At 45.4% G+C, this 19,728-nt stretch overlaps 2 protein-coding genes across 8 annotated transcripts in view; one reads left to right on the forward strand and one right to left on the reverse strand.

The window, feature by feature from the left end:
• LOC118233562 (potassium voltage-gated channel subfamily H member 2-like) overlaps positions 1 to 14,913 on the reverse strand; it is a 133,853-nt gene extending 118,940 nt beyond the window's left edge. The window contains exons 1-2 of the mRNA XM_035429320.1: positions 13,824 to 14,913; positions 3,941 to 4,171 (exon numbers count right to left, since the gene is read on the reverse strand). Of these exons, the coding sequence (XP_035285211.1) occupies positions 3,941 to 4,171; positions 13,824 to 13,899 (307 nt within the window). The 5' untranslated portion in view covers positions 13,900 to 14,913. The remainder of the gene's footprint in view (positions 1 to 3,940; positions 4,172 to 13,823) is intronic.
• Positions 14,914 to 18,981: 4,068 nt separating this feature from the next.
• LOC118233178 (solute carrier family 12 member 7-like) overlaps positions 18,982 to 19,728 on the forward strand; it is a 57,915-nt gene continuing 57,168 nt past the window's right edge. For 2 of the 7 annotated variants that reach the window (XM_035428576.1, XM_035428577.1), the window contains exon 1: positions 18,982 to 19,218. In XM_035428576.1, the coding sequence (XP_035284467.1) occupies positions 19,065 to 19,218 (154 nt within the window). In that variant the 5' untranslated portion in view covers positions 18,982 to 19,064. The remainder of the gene's footprint in view (positions 19,219 to 19,728) is intronic. The other 5 variants (XM_035428583.1, XM_035428580.1, XM_035428581.1 and 2 more) reach the window with 3 other exon arrangements.

Genomic DNA, 19,728 nt, shown 5'->3' on the forward strand with positions numbered 1-19,728 from the left:
TGTACCCTTGAGCAAGGTACTTAACCTGCATTGCTTCAGTATATATCCAGCTGTATAAATGGATACAATGTAAAAGTGCTATGTAAAAGTTGTGTAAGTCACTCTGGATAAGAGCGTCTGCTAAATGCCTGTAATGTAATGTATGTGTGCGTGAGTGTGTGCGTGTGTGTGTGTTTGCATGTGTGTGCATTTGTGTGTGTGTGTACTGTACTGTACCTCCGCTCCCTCTCTGGCCCCTCTAAGGTCGCTGGTATCACGGATTTGATCACACAGGTGGGGTTGTGAGCACTTCCCAGATTTAAGAGCACTCCTCGGTGGTAAAACGGGGGGGGGGGGGAACAACTCCGGAAGCGACGCCGCTTGGTGGCCGACCGTCCTCCCAGCGAGCATAACTCTCCCGCAGTCCGACGGTGGCTTTCAATCGATATGCTATTAGGGCAAACTGCCTCTTATAATGGGGGGGGGGGCGGGGGGGGCATCATAACGGCAGAGCCGGTGCTGATTGGCCGGGACCGACGGTGGCAGCCGAATTAAAGAAGTCCATCCACAAGTCCCGGATCTGTCAGGTCAAATTAACCGGTACCGGGAAGGGCAAACTGGCTAAACTCCGGGGTGCAAAAAATACGAACTCAACAGCCTCTGTTCAAGGGCTGTGGGTGGCCCTGTTCTCCGATGGTAATTCTTTCCTCTTACGATATCCCCCCATTACATTCACTACATAAATATTGCATACGTACATCTGGCCAGCAGCAGAGGAGTTGAAGGTGTTACTGATACGCCGCCTGTCCGATGAGGAAGCCTTCCTTTAAAACGGGCTATAACAATTCCTTCAAAGCCACTTTCGGCTGCAAGTGTGCCCTGACGTGTAATTACTTTGATTAATCGTGTTTGTTACCGCACGGGGAGGGGGGGGGTGGGGGGGGAGGGGTCACAAGGCCGGGCCTTGGCACACGTCGAGGGGAGAAACGACGGAGAAACGTCGAGAGAGGAAAAAGCTCGCGGTGGCTCCACGCTCGGAGAGGGAGGTTAAGGATCGACTGCTGTTGATCTTGCAAGGCCTCGCAAATAATCGCACGGCGTGCCACATTAATCCTAACTCACGTGTGGGCTGAACGCCAAACGGGGGTGGGGGAGGTTCGGGGGGGACACGTGTTTCCCCTAAATTCCTCTTCTGGGGTCTGGGGGGGGGGGGGGGGCAGTAAGTGTTCTTCTTCATTCCTCTTCTGGGGTCTGGGGGGGGGGCGGGACACGTGTTCCCCAAAATTTCTCTTCTGGGGTCTGGGGGGGCGGAACACGTGTTCCCCCAAATTCCTCTTCTGGGGTCTGGGGTACCAACAAGACTAGAACCGAAACTGTATGGGCTGTCAGAATGTTGCCTTCCTTTCGCCCCCTAATGGTAGGAAGAGGTACTGCCGCACAGACCCACTCCACCAGACGGTGAGCGACCTCACTTTCCACTCCTAAGCCAGGGTGGGTTTTACAGTAGATCTGCATAGGACATCGGCAGCAATGATGGACGCAGCACTGACTCCATTCTGTGGCTGGCACAGAACCGCAAGCCGTAAATACAGATCAAAAGAGAAAGGGAGTGTGGGGGACTGTGGGTAATTTTAATGATTTCTGTGCTTTCACAGAAGAAGATACAATAGGAGGCACAATGAGCTCTTGATTAAATCTCTCAATCTCTCTCTGGCTCACACACACAAACACACAAGCATACACACACATACACACACACACGCATGCACACAACCACCCACACACACACACACACACGCACTCCCTCACACACACACACACACACACACTTCTACATCTTTCCAAAGCCTCCCTGGGGGGGGGGCTTCTTCATGTCATTACATTCCATCATTTGCCTGTTCGAACGGATCCCCAGACAAACAGACAGGCCGGAGCATTTTGCAACACTTAGAGAAATTAATGAACCAGGCTTTCCACTGTCACTGTGAAAAATAAGCATCCTGTCACAATCCATTATTGCACTATTTTCAATCTCAAAACAAAACATGCCACAAAGCAGAGCTCCTGATAGCACAATTACGCTTGGACGTATTATTATTATAATTATTATTATTATTAGTTTTACTTTTCGGCCGGCTCAAATGAAACAGCAGCTGAGCATCCTCATCACTGAGACAGGAGCTGATGAATGAGTCGGGGGGGGGGGGGGGGGGGCATGTTAAATACTGCAGGGCCAGCTCGCAGAAAACAGGCTCAGCTGTCGACTTCCCCTTGTGACACGCCCTTGGGTCTCCCTGCCGATTGGCTTAACAACCCTGGGTGAAACTCCGCCCCTTTCACTTCTAGCCACTCCCCCATTCCATTCTGGGCCGCCTCGGCCACGGCCGCCCCTCGGACCCTAAAATACGCCTGACGTCATCCACCAAGGGGCCTTGCTTTCAGGGCTGCAGACGCGAGAGAGGTATTCAACCCCTCAGCAGTACATTCTGTTCTGGAATGACACTTCATACATATATATCAAATGATCCTACAGAGGGTGATGTACAGGAAGTGCCTTCATTTTAATTTGGAGGTGTAATCCACTTGGCTGGACGTCTCACTGAACTCATTAAAGCTAATCGCCTCGCCCCAGACCGCTCGACAAGCCAGCAGCAGCTCCACAAGAGATTTCAGTTCTGAGACTTCTGCTGTGGATCTCCTTCTCACTCCTCCGCACTTCCTGTCCCCGAGGTTCAGTTTCGTCTTCAGATCCAGCCGGAGTGCGCACCCCCCCCCCCCGCACCCCCCCCCCCCCCCGGTCGGTAATCACACTAAACCTGTACCCCTCTATTATGCCCCGCATCCTCGAATTCATGCATAAATGTATCGCGCATTCCTGAAAGGCAATCTGCAGGCAGCGAGAAAGACTCCGCTCCTCAGAGCCGATTGGCCGATCGATTAAGCGCTGACTGTGTCGCGGACGGCCCGTTGGTTCTGAAGAGGAGGCCCCGCTTAATCACTTCTGACGCCTGACGCCACGCCGCTGTGGCAGGTGAGGGACAGGGACAGAGATAGCAATCACTCCACAGAAGAGGAATATGTAAAAGAGAGAGAGAGAGAGAGAGAGAGAGAGAAAGAGAGGGAGCGGGAGAAAGAGAGAGAGAGAAATAGAAAGGGTGGGAGAGAGAGAGCTTTGATACTGCTATAGCAGCTTGTAAGTTTACTGTTCTTTGGTCCCCAATATTCTTTTTAAACTACAGACTGGTACAGTCCACATTGTACCAATATTAAATTAATAATAGGTAAACTGCAGGATTGTGGTATCTGGTGCTAACATTCCACTACATACCACATATGACAAAGCAATATAAGCCCTGTCATGCTTAAACAGGAAAGGGCCTTCCCCCAAAATGTTGGGGGAAACACAGTATCGTCTAGAATGTGATTGTATGCTGTAGCATTAAGATTCGCCTTCACTGGAACTAAGGGGCCTAGCCCAAACCATGAAAAACAGCCCCAGACCAAGGGGTGTCCAGATACTTTTGGTCATATAGTGTAGCTATAATAGACAAATACATCATACCTAGACTCACCCTCAGACTATAACACACATCCTTGACCAGCATTTTGATATCATTTGTGTATAATTCAAGTACTTTTCCAGCCCTCGTGTCTTGTTAAGACTCCAATGTGTAAGATCTGGTTGACTAAGTTCAGCCAATCAGTCCAGTCAATGTGTAAAATCTGGTTGGCTAAGTCCAGTCCAAAAAATTCCAGTGTGTGTGATTTTCTGCTGTAACTGTCAACACTTCAGAATCAGACCAAGCTCAGAACTATCGATTCTCGCAAAACCGGAACTTTTAGATTCACTGAGCTGAGTTAGGCTCTACCGGAGGCCTCTATAAAACCGAGTTTCCCTCCCTCCAGTGGCGACGGGGGCGGTGGCGATGGGCCGGGATCGCAGGGGGGGGCGCAGTCCTACCGTCTTTGCTGTAGAGGGCGATCTCCACCTTCCTCTCCTCGGAGCCCAGCAGCGCCTGGGCCATCTGGACCACGGCGAGCCGCTTGGTGCGCGGGCCGTACAGGAAGTTGCAGGTGCAGGGCTTCTGCATGACCTCGGCCCGCGTGTAGCCGCACATGCCGCAGAAGCCGTCATTGCAGAAGATGATGGCGCAGTTCTCCACCCGCGCGTTGGCGATGACGAACTTGCGATCTGCGGGGGGGTGGGTAGGGGGGGGTTGGAGGGCGTGGGGTTTGGGGGGGGTGTAGGGGGTTTGTGAGGGGGGAGGAGGGTGAGGGGGGAGAACGAGGGGGGGGATGGGGGATAGAGGGAGGAAAGAAGTGGTCAGCATCAGTCATAGCGATGATTGACACCTGTTGTCCACTCGCACAGGAGGTGGCAGCTCCGACACACAGCTGCCAAGTACTCCAGTGAATGATTTCACCTTCTAATGTTATAATGAAGGGTGGGGGGGAGGGCCTAGCCTGGTCCTTGAGAGAACAGAGTCTGCTGGTTTTCATTGTTACCTGGCTCTTGACTGACCAATCAAAGGAGCTGATTACACTGGTTTGTGATTTTGATGACAGTTTATCTCAGTTAAACTCCTGGGTCTGTGCTGGTTTGTGATTTTGATGACAGTGTATCTCAGTTAAACTGCTGGGTCTGTGCTGGTTTGTGATTTGAAGGTGAAAACCAGCAGCTCCCTGCAGCTCCCTGGCACCACGGCTGCCCGTCCTGCAATAACGACTCCGCAATAAGTGCAGCCCATAACGCAGGCCAAAGACTGAGCCGACAGCAGGAAACCACTGACAACCACCGAGACACCTCCAGGGAAGCTGCTATTAAATCAACAAAGCGCCCACCGCCCCCCCCCCCCCAATCATTCCAAAAATAATCTGCTGATGTACGACTACAAAGTGTAAGAACTTCAAAGTGCTTACGCCCTAAAAATGGCTTCGCCGTTTTGATTAATCCTGGGGGGGGGGGTCAGGCTATTGCATCCGAGTACCAGAAAAAGTTTTCAGTTTTTTTTTTTTAATGAAGCGTAAGTATCTTGAGACCATTTGATGATTCACTGCAAAATGTCACGTCCAGTTTATAAAGGTCTCTTTTAACGCAGAACTCAATACAAATTATAGGAGGGGGTCAAGGTTTCAAAAGACCTCAACACAAGTTCTGCCATGTGCTGTCTTTCATGGACATTTATTCCACTATACAGCTGCACATAGGGGGAGTTAGCAGAATTAACTCATTGAGGCCCACAAGTAATGACATTTTATTGGATAAAGTCCCACTATGTTCCAGAAGCACCCCCCAATCCCACCCCATGTTTTTAACATTGCATTTTGAATGAATTCATGCATTCAGATATTGCTTTGACCAATCAGCTCAATATCAGAAATGTAATGAGGTGGTTAAAAAAAAGGAACAAGCAGTCCGGTCATCTGTTAGAAGGTGAAACTATTCTACATTACAGGCATGCGGAATCATGAAACAAGAGGAGACTGGAAAGTCGAGGCAAGAAGGCTACAAGGTCAAGGTTTCGCGATGAATAATTCCGATATTAGTTTATTCAAAAAACACGTTTAAAAAAAAAAAAAGGTTTCATACACTTGAGGCAAATGATTGCAGTTTTTAAGCAAACCGGAATTTGCTGACACCCTCGATCCATCTCCCCTCATTATCACGGGCGGGTTTGCGTCGAGCGATTATTTCCATTCCATTTTTGGAATGAAATTTTCAGGAAATGTTCGGCCATAAATCCGCATGAAGGACTTTTAGGCCGGAGAGCGAGAAGCCGAAGGATCCGCGCAGGAGGAATTCTTCTTCTTCTCCCCCGCCCCCCCCCCCCCCCCCCAGCTAATCCGGCCCCGGCTACGTTCTCCTTCAAAGACCTCGGCCAGCCAGCAGCGCTTCTTCCAGTGCCGGTGTTCTCTGGCTAATTGGAGCCATTTTGAAAAGTTTATAAGCTGCCGGCAGAAACGCTCTTTTCTCGCCTGTCTGTTCGACGGTGTGCTTAGGTGCTTTTAAAATTTTTTTTTTTTTTTTTTTTTTTAAGAAATGCACACATTAGCTAGTTTCAGCCATTCTGCCTTTGATGATCAGAGTTTTTAAAACCGGCAGGCAAAAAGCCCAAAAGTGTGAGAGTGAAAATTGAGGAAGTGGGAGGTAATTTAGGAAAACTTTTATTTCAGAGAAAGCAGAGCCTTCACTTTCGCTCGTCTCTATGAACCTGCGCAGCTTTAATCATCTTCCTCCTAAACGTGGGCGTTCCAGACGATGCGGGCGTTTAAATTCCCCCCTTAAAACTTTATGCGATGATCATGAATGAGGGTGCACCTGCTTCATCTCGTTTGCCGCCCACCTCCTCCCTCACACACACTCACCCGCACACACACACACGCACAAATACATACACACACAAGCACGGACACACGCATGCACAGTAAACACAGGCCAAGAAAAAACAAAAAAAGCTAAGGTTCTTAAAAACTGTGTTTACAGTAGGTCCCCTGCTCCAAATGCAAATATGTTTAAATGCTGAAAAAAATGTTGGCTTCAAATTCAGTGTTTGCCCAATGTTTGATCTTATTAGCCTTGTGATATCTTTTTAAACTTGATTTAAAGTAAGCGATTCAGTTTTTATTCATCCCAATAAATGAATTTTGTTTATTGTTGTCATGAATGTCTGTTTTGTTTTCCCTGTAGTTACATTTGATTTTTTATTGTTTAATTTTATACATTCTGTTGAAAAAAAAAACAATTTTTCATTACTAATAATAATTTTTCTTATTAAGTGAAAGACAAAGCATACTCTGGTAAATTATTAAGGTGGTTTTCAAGCTCATGTTTAAATTATTAAATAAGAGACAAATGTGGCAATGTGCAGTAGCCTAGTGTTTCAGCTAAGGTACTGCTGTTGGTTTCTGTGGAAACAAAGAAAGCAGTGTATGCAAATGAGTTCAGAACAAAATTCAAAGAGCGCAAAAAATAATAAAACACACGCGATGACAGAGACCGACAAGACAAGCGCTAATCCCGCAAATCAAACAAAGCCCAAAGCGGCAATTAAACAAAAAAATCCCGACTAAGTGGGCGAAGCTACGCGTAAGCAATCCATCCCGCCCGGCAACAACCAGGAAGGAACGCTCGGACGCGTTTCCCGCCGTTGCGTCTCCACGCGACGGGGACAAGGATGGGATGCGTAATGTGGGCGAGCTCATCATCATCTCCCTCTTCAGAGGCATTGGAGAGGGATGGTGCTGAAAACTGATTACGAGAGCCAGGCGGCCCTCGTGGCAGCGCCGAAGGTATTTAATGTTCGCATTAATGCATGAGTTTAGCGTCGCCTGTTACCGTTTCTAGTGCGGAAAGGTGTATAATGTTTGCATTAATGCATGAGTTTTAGCCTCGCCTGTAACCGTTCCTGAAAAGGCGCCTTCTCCCGTTCCCTGTTCATTGGCTAGGAGGCTCCGTCCGTTGCCTGGACAACTCCAGTGGTTCCAAAACCATCTGCTTTTGTTCAATGTATACACAGGCAAGCCAATGGCATAATTAAAGGCTTCATTATAGATTTGTGGCAGGGTTTCATGCATATAGCACTGTTTGCATACTCTGTACACTCTTAGAAAAAAAATGGTTCTGCAAGGGTTCTTTGGGTTGTCTTCGTAGGGGAATCTTATTCAGTTCTTTATGGAAACCTCTATGGTAGGTGTGTGAGAGCTCCAAGATGGGTCCTTTGTCAGGCAAAATGGATCAAAGCGACAGTCGATGGGGTTTCTCTATGGAGACACAGAGAGTGTAGTGTAAGACTAGAGGACAATAGGATTGTCCACTATTTTTCCTGGGAGAAAAGTGGACAGAATGGGATGCTTCCTGCTACGTTAGGCACAGAATCATAAAAATAACCCCAGCCTTCTATATTAATGGAGAGAGCCTCACACATCTATGATCAGACAGTCCAAAACTTCACCCTGTCATTTTAAGCCAAGCACTCTCAAACAATACATTACACCCACACAAGCGACTCTGGCACTACCTTTCCCGGAATCATAAGGAAGGAAAAACATAGACAGAAAAATGTTTCCATTTACTGTCCTTGGCAAACACAGCTAGGAAATTGTATTTATTTCAGGCATATTTGCCTTTTCTAAAGGCTACTGTGTGCATCTGTTCACCTAAAATGTCAAGTGAGAAAATCTTGCGCCAGACCACTCCAGTACAAAAGATGTCTGCAATTTTTACCCCACTGCAATGAAAAGGATTTTTTAAAAAATATTTAAAGTTGATTGTGAAAACCAGTTCGCACAAACTTGTCGGGTCACAAACACGCTTAAACCTTTTTTCCTGTCGGAAGAAAATATGTGATTTGAATGTTAGTACAATATAGCTGAAAAAAAAATGCAGTTTGGGGTAGTACAAAAAGCACTGTAATATAACATTGTAGTTCCCACAAATCACAACCTTGCACATTTCAAATAACCAGTGCAGCTGCTATGTTTACGGAACGCTATGTCCTTAGCACCAGGCACGCTTCTGTACTCTTAGAAAGCAAGACTGACTGATGACTGATTGTTGGAAAAAATTCACACACCAGAAAACCTATGAACCTGCAGCAAAAGAATGTACTTTTATTACAGACTATCAGAGCCCCTGACCACTGAACTGGATTGATGCCACATAAATCAAGCTGCAATTAACTTTCTGTCCTGCTGTATATACAAGTAAAATATCCGTTTTTTTTTTATCTCTCTCCTACAGGCTGCAGTACTGTCCTACAAACAGTTATTACACCCTTACTTTGCATATAAAGATAATAATGATATCAGTATTTGTATAGCACTTATCATGCATAATACAGCACAAAGTGCTTTTCAGAGATTAAAAAAAAAACATTTTAATATAAAAAGACACAGACATATAGGGAAAATAAAACATATATATATATATATATATATATGAAATAAAACAAACGGTTAAGCATTCATGAAAACAAGACTAGTACGAAAGTGAGTTTTTAAGACAGCGATTTAAAAGAAGCCGCTGATTCAGCAGGAGAAAGGCTGTTCCGGGCCCTCGGGGACCCAAACAGAGGAGCGCGATCACCTCCGCTCTTTCAGTCTAGACTCTGAATCAGCCAGCAGTGGCGGAGCAGATGATCTAAGAGGGCTCAGCGGCCGGCGGGGAACTAACACTCTTGTGGTGGTGGTGGTGATATATCCAGGCGCCAGGCCATACAACGCTTTATAGGTAATCAGTGGAATTTTTTAATCGATTCTCAGAGTCGGTGGAAGCCAGTGCGGTGGAAGCCAGAACTGGGGCAGTGTGTGACATCCATCTTGTCCACGACAGCATTTTTTTTTTTTTTTTGCTGCAGAATTTCGAACAGCTTGCAAGGGATTGGCGACCGAGACACGTACAGAAAGCATTACACGATAATTTTATTCTAGAACAAATACAAGCATGCTTAACTTTCTCGGTGTCCTCAAAAGATAGGACAGATCTTATTTTTGCAATATTTATGATGTTGATGATTTTAAGACTGAACTAGCTTTTTTTGTGTGTTGTTCAAAACTGAGGTGCTTTGTTGGGGTTGGAGTGAAAACCTACAGGACGGTGTATCTCCAGGAAGAGTTGGGCAGCAAATCTCTCCCACGAACAGACATGTCGTCAGACCTGGCACATGGTTAGGCTAATGTAGCTAATGTTCAGCACAGCCAGGCCCACACATAGTGGGGTGGGGGGGGTGGGGGATGAGATAGTTGGGCAGACATACATAGGCCCTGTCACTGTATAGGGCCCAACTGAGGACAGCAACACTGGTCACAACTGCAATGTCACCACCGCCCCACCTCCCCCTCACCTGCAATCTGCAATTGCAATTTCCTCCCTCCTGCACCCCCCCACCCCCCCCCCCCCCCCCCCCAACCCACCCCTGATCACAAATCTCCCTCCCCACCCTGGTCGGTGACCCCAAATCCCCCACTGAATAACGAGGAGGCACCGAAATAAAAATGTTGTTTAGTTTGGGGCCCCCGAAGGCTGAGGGATAGTCTTGCGCGCAGCCAGGGACGCCCTCCCGGGGAAGGGAAAGCGCGAGGTGTCAGAGACAGCTGTGAGAGACCGCAGACCTCGCGGAAGAGGTGGGGGGGGGGGGGGGGGCGCAGGGGGGGGGGAACTCTGGGAAGCGTGAGCGCCAAAGCCAGCCGCGTGAGCCTGACAGCTCGATGGCGGGGCCGGGGGAGTCCGGGCCGTTTCCTCAGGTTTACTGGAGAAGGGGGGTCTGTGTGGAAACGAAATCCTGACAGGGCGCGTGGCGGCCAGAGGCGGAAAGAGCCCCCGAAACTGGCGACACACCGTTAAAACAAAACAATATGCATTACCGTACCGTCCCTCAAAACGTTCAGCGCTAAATCACTCCTGACAAGAGTGTATTTTTACGCCGACAGTAGGTGTTCTCTCTTTTGTAGTGCACATAAAGCCTGTGAGGGTTTAATTAATGTTTAATATATTACATGTCCTCACTTGGCAAGTATGCCCTCAAAAATGACTCAATTCTGGCACAGAAGCTACTTTGTCCCCAAGACCAGAGTGCGTAAAGGCACAGCCATATTAGGGGTCTTGTCCACGGCAGGTAAACAGGCGTATATATTCAGCGCCGTTGTCCCCGTTTGTTTTCGCGCTCCGACCCGACACGGACAGAGACGGGACGGAGTCCGGCCGCCTCCCTGGGCGAAAAAAAACCTCCAGGGAACCTTTCCCAGCACCTGCTGCTCCAGTTGCCCGGGGCGATGGAGAGTTCTGTGTGCACGACGCAACGCTTAATATCCTCCTCATGTTTGGGTAATTGGAGGTTTGTGTGCTCCTGTGATGGTTGGGGAGGGTGGGGGGAGTTGGGGGGGTGATGATACAACACAAGACCTGGTTAAAGAGAAACAGGGCGGACGGGGGGTGGGGGTGCCGGTGGGTGTGGGGGGTGGGGGGGTGGGTAACAACTCGGGACTGCCACAGATTTAGCAGAATGAAGTAGGCCGCCGTCAGAGACGAGAGCACTTCCTCTGCTTCCAGAAAAGAGAACCCAGGCTGTGACACATTCTGCCGACTCACTGCCGAACATCCATCTGAATTTAATCTCTCGTTCCGTAACCGTCGGGGGACCAATGATGGCTTTCAGCTGGACTCACCAAATCACAAGCGGCCAATGAGAAAGGAGGAGAGGCGGGAAAAAGAACTTCCATTTAAAAAGTGATAACTGTCTTTAAGATGTCACTGTCTCAGCTACTGACGCAAGGCTCTCTTGTATCAGCTGCTGATATTTAACAGTGGCCAATACTACACTGCTGCAGAACACCTGTACTGATCATGTTAAATTACTTGTTTTACAGCGCTTGCGATGTTGAGTTTTCAAATGTCATTTAAAAACTAGAATGTTGTGTGTTTTGACTAAAAAATGTATATGGGTTCAAAGCGCTAAAATACCAAATCAAGTGAAAAGGTATTAACTGGTGGTCTTCATGTTAATCTGTAGGTCCGCTAACCCTTTAAGTCACAATGAATGTGATCAGAATGTTCTTAACTGAACATTCTAATGGTGATGTAACAATCACTACCAATTGAAGGCAATGGAGTTCTAGAACACTCAGAATTTTCTAGAATTTTGAAAACATTCCAAAACCTACTCATCCATTGGTTAATTATGTTAAATGATAAAGTAAAGTTGACTCTGCTTAGTGAGCAAAGGTAAGCTCACTATCGTGCCAGGACACCAACTACCACTTACTCAAATCCTTTACCGTTATCATGCTTGTATTGCTCTGGCATTCCAAGAAATATGAAACAAACCTGTCAGTTCTATTTTATCATCATTTTAGGCTACTCCTCTTTAAAGTTTCAAAGCCTTCTCGCAGACTAGATCAAAACCTTATTCAAAACACCTGATAAAGTCTATAATTTTGATGTACTGCCTTCCTCTGGAATTATGGATCCAAGGTGTTTGACAGAGGGTGGATTCTTCTTTTAAGTAGATCAAAGCAATTATCACAATCAACGTGGAAGATCTGAAGAGCATCATTCTTGAAAAAAGGGCCTGAAGAAGACTGGAGCCGTGATTAATGCGCAATAATAATGATACAGAATCATGGAACGGAGTTGTGATGTACGGCCAGGACTTCTCATTATAATTCCCTTTCAAGATGGGCCAAGACTACATCATCATATTACCGGGAAGGCTTGTTGAAGTCATGATTTAACGCCTTCAGCTGGGAGACACTTCCCACCCATTCACACAAGTTTACCTAAATTAATGGGATACGCTCTAATGCTGCGACGATAAATGAGATTAGATCCATGAAGTATTAAATATAAAATTACGCCGACAGTCTGTCCGGTTTATCAGGGTACAGGACATTGATGTATTCCCCATCAACAAAACATTTAATTTTTTTTTTTTTTTTAAATCAAGATGTAGGACTACGTCATACGTTTAGTAAATCCCCTTTGTACTTGGTTAGGTTGATATATGGAAGGGTCGAAACATACATTTCTTAATCCCCAACAGTACAGCTACACTGTCCCGTGAACTGAAGTTGGATTTTGAAGACCCAGCATAAAATAAACATTTGTTTATTTGTTTCATTACATAGTTTCAGGAAGTGCGGTTCAAAAGGCCTGCACACGGGGAAACTTATTTGCAGTGTTTTTAATCTTAAGAGACGCGGCGCTTTTCATTAAGAGCAAGCACCGCAGAGATCCACCAGACCTGTAGCCTACGATCCGCTCTTAAATCAATTTAATTATCAGCCAGCTTCAGTCCTGAGTGATTTGCTGGAAGGTTCTGAATTAGTCTTCTACGTGTACTTTTCAGCTTTAAACGATTCGGGTAATAAAATAAAAAATAAAAATAAAAAAAACTCAGAATCGCACTGACCACTGGCATCTTAATTACAATGTAACCCTCACACGTGTAGTGATTAAATTTACTTTCTAAAACCATTAACTAGTTTAGGTTGACTGTGTTTGCTACGAGCTATAAGCGTTTCATATGTTGCCATGCGTATGTTCCTCATTCACTGCGCGCACACGGGTAGAACGTTACACACACAAACCGCGCGCTTTGTTCTGAACCATACAATTTCTGGGTAATTGCTATTTATCAAGTAGCCTAATTTAATGACAGTTCATATCAAATTTTCTTTTATAAGCTAATTGTTCCAAACCCCAGTGATACTCAAAAATTCCAAATAACATATTGAATGTCCTGGTTATAAGAAAGGAGAGTAGGTTACATTATTTTGCTTTTTTTTGAGAGAGTAAATGTGCTCAGCTTGCAAGATTTTAACTGAACCGATGACAGCTTGTGAACAGAGTTAAGTGTTTAATTGTGACAGTTTTTTTTATTTTTTTTTTAAGTTCTTTAGGTCTACTTGTTATAGCCAAAGGTGTATGGCAGCCTATATCTCCACAATACTCAATTTACCTTCGACGACATCAGTTTTCTAACATCCCAATTCTAACAATCGAATTCAGTTATGAAGTGTACCCAACAATCTCCTTGCCACTATGCGAAGCGAGGGAGCTCATGGTCTTAACAAACATCTGGCATAGGCTATATTTCTTTCGTCGCTCTCCTAAAATAAACAGGGTTCAAATGTTTCACAAACAATTATAACCGCAGGCATATGCACACACAAATTAGCAAATTATATCTAATTGAGGGTTGTCACGTTTAAAGAAAATGTGCTGCGTAGAAGGTGATATTCGTGACACATACTACTGTACCTACAATTAAAAATATGATTGCTTTGTACAGTTACCAGTCATAATAAACATTTAAAATCATAACAAGGGAATTTAAAAAAAATCTCACTCTGGCCTTCGAATTTCCGAATGATTGTGTCCAAGAACGTGTTCTGCGGTGCCACGTGCCCCCGTCTAACCGGCATCCTGACTTGCTCCCCAAAGAGTTTGAAGACTTTTTGCGGCCAAAGTGTCCGTTGCGACGGGTGACACTTCAAATGGTTAACGGACTCTGTGTTGAATACTGTAATCCACGGGGGGAAAACACACACTTCAAAACTTCTAGCATCGAAGTATTCTGTCCGAGACGTCGGGCTCGCTGCAGCTGAGCCGACCGCCACTTATCGATGCAGAAGGGGGGTCGAGATAGTTTTCACTTCCCTTGGTGCCAGGCGACTCGCGTTTGTCCAAATTTTACGTCATCTCGCGAAAGAGAAGAAACTCCCGATTCCCGTCTGTTTACGCTGACGCGTGCTCGGTTATTCCATGTCTGTCATTAATGACGGTGTGGTTTTACTATTGTGTCCGCATTCCCATCCCATCGCCGGCGTCGCCGCTTTTTTTGTAAACCTTCTAGTTCCTTCTAGTTGCGAGCCTGCAAGTCTGCCGGAGTCGATTAATGTCCCTCAATACTCTGTCCGCTGCAATGATGAGCTCAACTCGCCGGTAGCAACGGCTACACCTGTTTAACCCCTTCATCTTCGACGATTCACAGCTGAATCCTATTTCGCCGTGGTTTTTCTTTAAGCGCCGAATCTGATATGAATAAATCGTGCAAAAAAACAAACAAAATTTTTTTTTTAGAATGAACACTATTCTTCCTTTTCTATTTTCCTATTATATTGCGCACATAAGCTACCTCAGTGCGACATCTCGACCGTGCTTTCAAACAAACGCAAAGTGCGCTGTTTTGTTACGCCACACGTAAAACATAGCTAATGTGTGCTAGTTGTGACCGACTATGCAATTAAATAACAGGTTTCTTGCATCGTGTCATTGATGTTAATAAGGTAGCTAGGCTAACAATTTTTAATTGGGCGAAATTGGCGTGATTGTGTTTTATTTTGAAGGGAGAGTCCTACTTTACTGGCGCCTCCGGGGTTTGCACTGCCATTGCGCGTGGGCTACCCGAAGCGGAATTCCCGGTGTCAGGGAGAGCTGGCAATAAATGCCTGTGTTGACTCGATGGTCCACGCCGTCACTCAGGAATTCTGCTATTAACGTTGTTAGCCAATGGCTGCGCTTGCCGTCGTCACCGCGTTCTCCTTTCACTGCTAGTTATCGCATACTTACCGTTACCACCTGCAAGTATTTTCTGGAATATATTTTAATTTAGCACATCGCACCCGCCGCTGAGATATTAGCCCAGCTGTTCTGTGGGCTGCGCTGTCTCAGTGACACGGTGGACTTCGGAAATAAATAAGTAAGTAAGTAAATAAATAAATAAATAAATAAATAAATCCCCCTAAGCTCCATATGGCGGTGTAGTAGATTCATTATATGTGGCGGAGGACACACTAGACTGGGCTGTCCTAGAAGGTCCGACTGCATCACATTTCCAGCGTGAACTACGAATTTACTGGTTTACCAAGTACCACTAACCGTTAACGTGAAAGATCAGTCTGATTTGCAACAAATTCCTGCAAAAAATAAAAAAAGAAATAAAATCCTGTATGTTACCATGTATGTTATATTTGGTCACAACATTTCCACAATAATCTGTGTCCACGCACGCGCGCACGCACACACACACACACACACACACACACAACAGCTTCAAAGAGTGGAACCATTGCACAACACGGAGCTCTTGGCTGTAGGGGTGCAGCCCAAAATCCTAAGCCCTTGATGTTCCCAGAGGGGTTGGTTCCATCTCCGGGCTGACCGTGCCAACCCCACTGGGCTGCTGGATGTTTTGGAAACCTGAGCAGCAGATGGCTTATTGGCTGGATGCCCTCCAGGGTCACAGCTTTGATATGTGCCTTAAAGATGTGTGTTCTTATAGAAGCGTCGGCAACCTGGCGGGCACCAGCTACTTCTGGGTCCACTGTGGGCCCTGACACAGGGATGTCATTTGGGAGGAGGCGGGGGGGGGCGGGGGCAGTTTGGATGATTTCAAGGACCTTGACTGACTGGGGCTCGCAAAAAAGTCTGCTGTACCTACGCAGGGAAAGGGATGCCTGGTGGTGGTGGGGCCCACTGTGGGATCTTCTGATGGGCCCCAAAATCCCTGCTGGTGTCCCTGCCCCCCACATGACCTTACCTGTTAACACTCTTCCGGTGTGAGACAGAGGCAGGAGAGGGCGTCCGATGTCCGTTAATGTGGGCCTGGGGAACCTGTGTGTATCTACATTCTCCTGGGGTCCCAAAACTGGGGGTCGTGACCCCATGGAGGGGTCGCCTGATTTAAAGATGGGGTTGCTTGAAATTTTTTGGGTAAAAAAGTTTAAAAAAGAAAAATTGTAATTTTTTGTCTCTTTAAAATATGTGAATGTAGGCTACGGCATGTGGATCGTCACAACATTGCAACTACAATAAAGCAATGAAGCAAGAGGTTGTGGTATATCGCCAGTACAGTCACGGCTAACTTGTGTTGTTAGGCAAGGCGTGTGTGTGTGTGTGGGTGGGGTGTTGGGGTCACATAAATTTGTGAACATTCATTTGGGGTCACATCAGAAAAAAGTTTGGGAACCCCAGACATAAATCTACCACAGCAAAGGAAAAATCACTGCTAAAAAAAATCATGTCAATAAGGTTATACAGTAGCAGAGACAAAGCTTTCAATATTAAGAATTTGGAACGAACTATTTAATCTACAGTACTATATACACAATGACACAATGTATAGATAATCTGTAACTGTACCCGAAATCCTAATACAGTACATGCCCATATGCCTACATGCCTATGGCCTACTAGTAATCACTCACCTTTCCAGTGATTAAAAACATGTTGTGACTGCCATCTAGTGGCCAAAACATAACTGCAGATTTTTTTAAAAAGAAAGTCCTTACCCCATCCAGGTGATGCTCTATATTTTACTATGAAGGGGAAATACATTTGAAGACTGCAAGGTGTGAGAAATCATTTTGATATGTAAGTGTTCATTTTCTCCGTGGCTTCACATCTCTAGTACTCCCATTGGTAAAAAAAATAAATAATAAAAAAAATCTATTGATGTAGTTTCACGGAAAGACCAGCAGGAGTTAATGTTGTTTTTCATTGCTTTTCATCTGAAGCGTTGAAGCATTTCATTGCGTATAAATACTGCCTGATATATGGAAAACAAACAGCCTTCAATGCTGCATTTGCAGGTGAGTTTGGGCATATAGCAGTGGGTATATTTTACTTTAGTTTATAAATATGTGCTATTCGCTTTTTTGCTTGTGAACATTTTGAAAGGAGTAACAGTGCTGTTGTCACAGAATCCAGCTAAAAATAAATAAATAAAATTAGCAGTATCCCTCCAAGCTCAACAAGACTGAAGAGCTGACTTTGAAGTTGAATTTTAAGCTTGTACACTTGTACATTTACACTTTCACAGCATAAAGAATACAAAAAAAACAAAAACAAAAGGAAATATCAGGTTGTGTTTCCTCCACATTTTTTTTACTTGACTGCGTAGTCTTGAATATTTGCTTCAAGGCTATGAGTACATAGACTGTTGCTGGACTGCAGTTTGGAAGAAAATAGGCATTTCGTGATTTGCAGTAGAGCCCCACACTCATGCACAACTGGCTGCTCATTTTTTTTTTTTTTTGTGCTGACCTGGAATCTGATTTGACAGACAGCCTGCAGGGCCTGTTTTTCTCTCTTCAAGGGGGAAGGGAAGTCATTAGGAATGAGGCATTTGGAGAAGTGCTTTCTCATTCCGTCGGCCTGTGCAAGCCCCTCGTTCCAGAGACGGACCCACGACAACAACACGGGTGTGTGATTTTTGAGCTTAATGCTCACTCACTGCAGAACAGGGCACCCCAGGGGCCAGATCTTCTACCTGCGTGCGTTTATGACACACAGATGTGCTGGAAAATGGCGGAGGAATTAATGAACCGGACAGACACCGGAATGACCACAGGAGGTCAAATAAATGATCATTCCATAAATGTGCTCTCTGTCATTTTTTTTAATCTCAACTCTCATATCAACAATGTGCATTCTATTCTCATTAGTAACAGTTTGATGGGCCCGTCTTAGATGCCCTCTACCTGACCTGACTCATAAAATCAAATCCCTAAGAAGCCAGTGATGGTGGATTATTATGATCATTACTATTGCTGTTGTGGTTGTTGTCGTCGTTTTAGCTGTTACACAATAATTTATGCATCACTCCATTATTCATTTGCTCAGCGAACGTCCTCATTAAGTACAATTTCCATGGCGATGCATCGCACATATTTGTCTGTTCATACATCTTGCTTGCTGGAGAAATTCAGAGTATGAAGCTCTCCCTGCTTGAGACCCTAAATGCTCTCGCTCCAGACAAATTGCGTGCAAGCTGACATCCGCACTTACAAGCTGTTCGGAGAGCTTCAGGCCAGATTCCTGAGGCTGAAGAATTTAGGTAGCAACCTAGAGGGACTCCAGAATTAGCTATGTAGCCAGGCAATTAGGATTCTCAAAGTCTGAAATGGAAGAATATTGACAATCTGGGCAAGAAATTCTGCTTCACATAGTTTATGAAACTGTTTGTGAAAATGTTAAAGGTAAAGCCAGCAGTACGCCTTTAGAATTTTAATCATTTTCTAATTCTAATACTTTTAGACACGGGTAATTAAATCAAAATGCAATTAGATATAATAATTTCGATTTTTTTCTGAGCTGTTCTCACTGTTGAACACTGTTGGCAGCAGATATTTTAACTTCCAACTGGGTGTCCTCTTGTGGAGCTCCTTGTCAATGCCAATTAGAGGCATATTCAGATTCAAATGTTCGAGTTCTTTGTCAGATGAGACAGGGGAGTGTATTGATACCCAGTTAATTAAAAATGGTCCTTTAAATCTGTTCTCGTCTCGCGTCACCTCTTCATAATACCATGAACATTGTTTCCCAAACGATTAGTCACAGTCTGAGCACAGAGACTGGGTTGTTTTATAGTTTTGCCAACCTGGCCAAAGAACTTAATCAACCAATCACAGAACGATACATCAGGCACGTTCGGGGGACAGACAAGCAGCCGTTGATTCACTGTCGGCGCGTGCCCTACACGTCTTGCTTCACCTATAGCAACAGACCGGCGAGTTTGAATAACTGCAGCGCGGAGCCTCGCTGACGCCGTGCCGCGAAGAAGCGGTCAAGGCCCGGAGGAAGAGCTATGAGTGTCGTCGCGAGCGACAGGTTTGTTGTTGTCCCAGTTGCAAAGGAGGGCGAAACTCTCCACAACAACCAAGATGATCGTGGCGGAACTGAAAACAGCTGTGCTGATGAGCATGATGAAGTTTTTCGGCACGAAGAGCCAAAACCAAGCGGTAAGACTGGGGGATTTTGTCGGTACTACTTAGCTAGACTTAACTTTGTTTATGAATCAAGCTATGTTACATAATTGCGGTATCAGGATACCTTAACTCCAGTTTTACGCGTGTTTACTATTATTTGGACCGTCGCTAACATTGTTAGTTTATTTTCATTTTTCATCAAAACATCAGGGACATGTGAGACTGGTTGTTTGCGTCTTTCACGTACAATGTTGCTATATGGCGTTAAATATCAACCTAGCTTCCCCCTTCTTTAGCCGCCTTAATTTCTGCGACGTGCCTGCCCCACTTCAAGATTGGTCTTAGATGGGATAGATTAGGTTAGGTCTAGTTTCTAAGGATGACTAATTATATCACCACGAGAGTAATTTCAGAGTGCGATGTTTACCGTATTCCTTGATTATGCACATGCCTTGAACTCGTGTCCGCAGTAGCCTACGTAACATGTTGGAGAAACCTCTAATGACATGCGTTAATGTAGCCTATTTCTGGAAATTGCTGGTC

The sequence above is a fragment of the Anguilla anguilla genome, chromosome 8 (genome assembly GCF_013347855.1).
Source record: "Anguilla anguilla isolate fAngAng1 chromosome 8, fAngAng1.pri, whole genome shotgun sequence".
NCBI classification, from domain to species: Eukaryota; Metazoa; Chordata; class Actinopteri; order Anguilliformes; family Anguillidae; genus Anguilla; species Anguilla anguilla.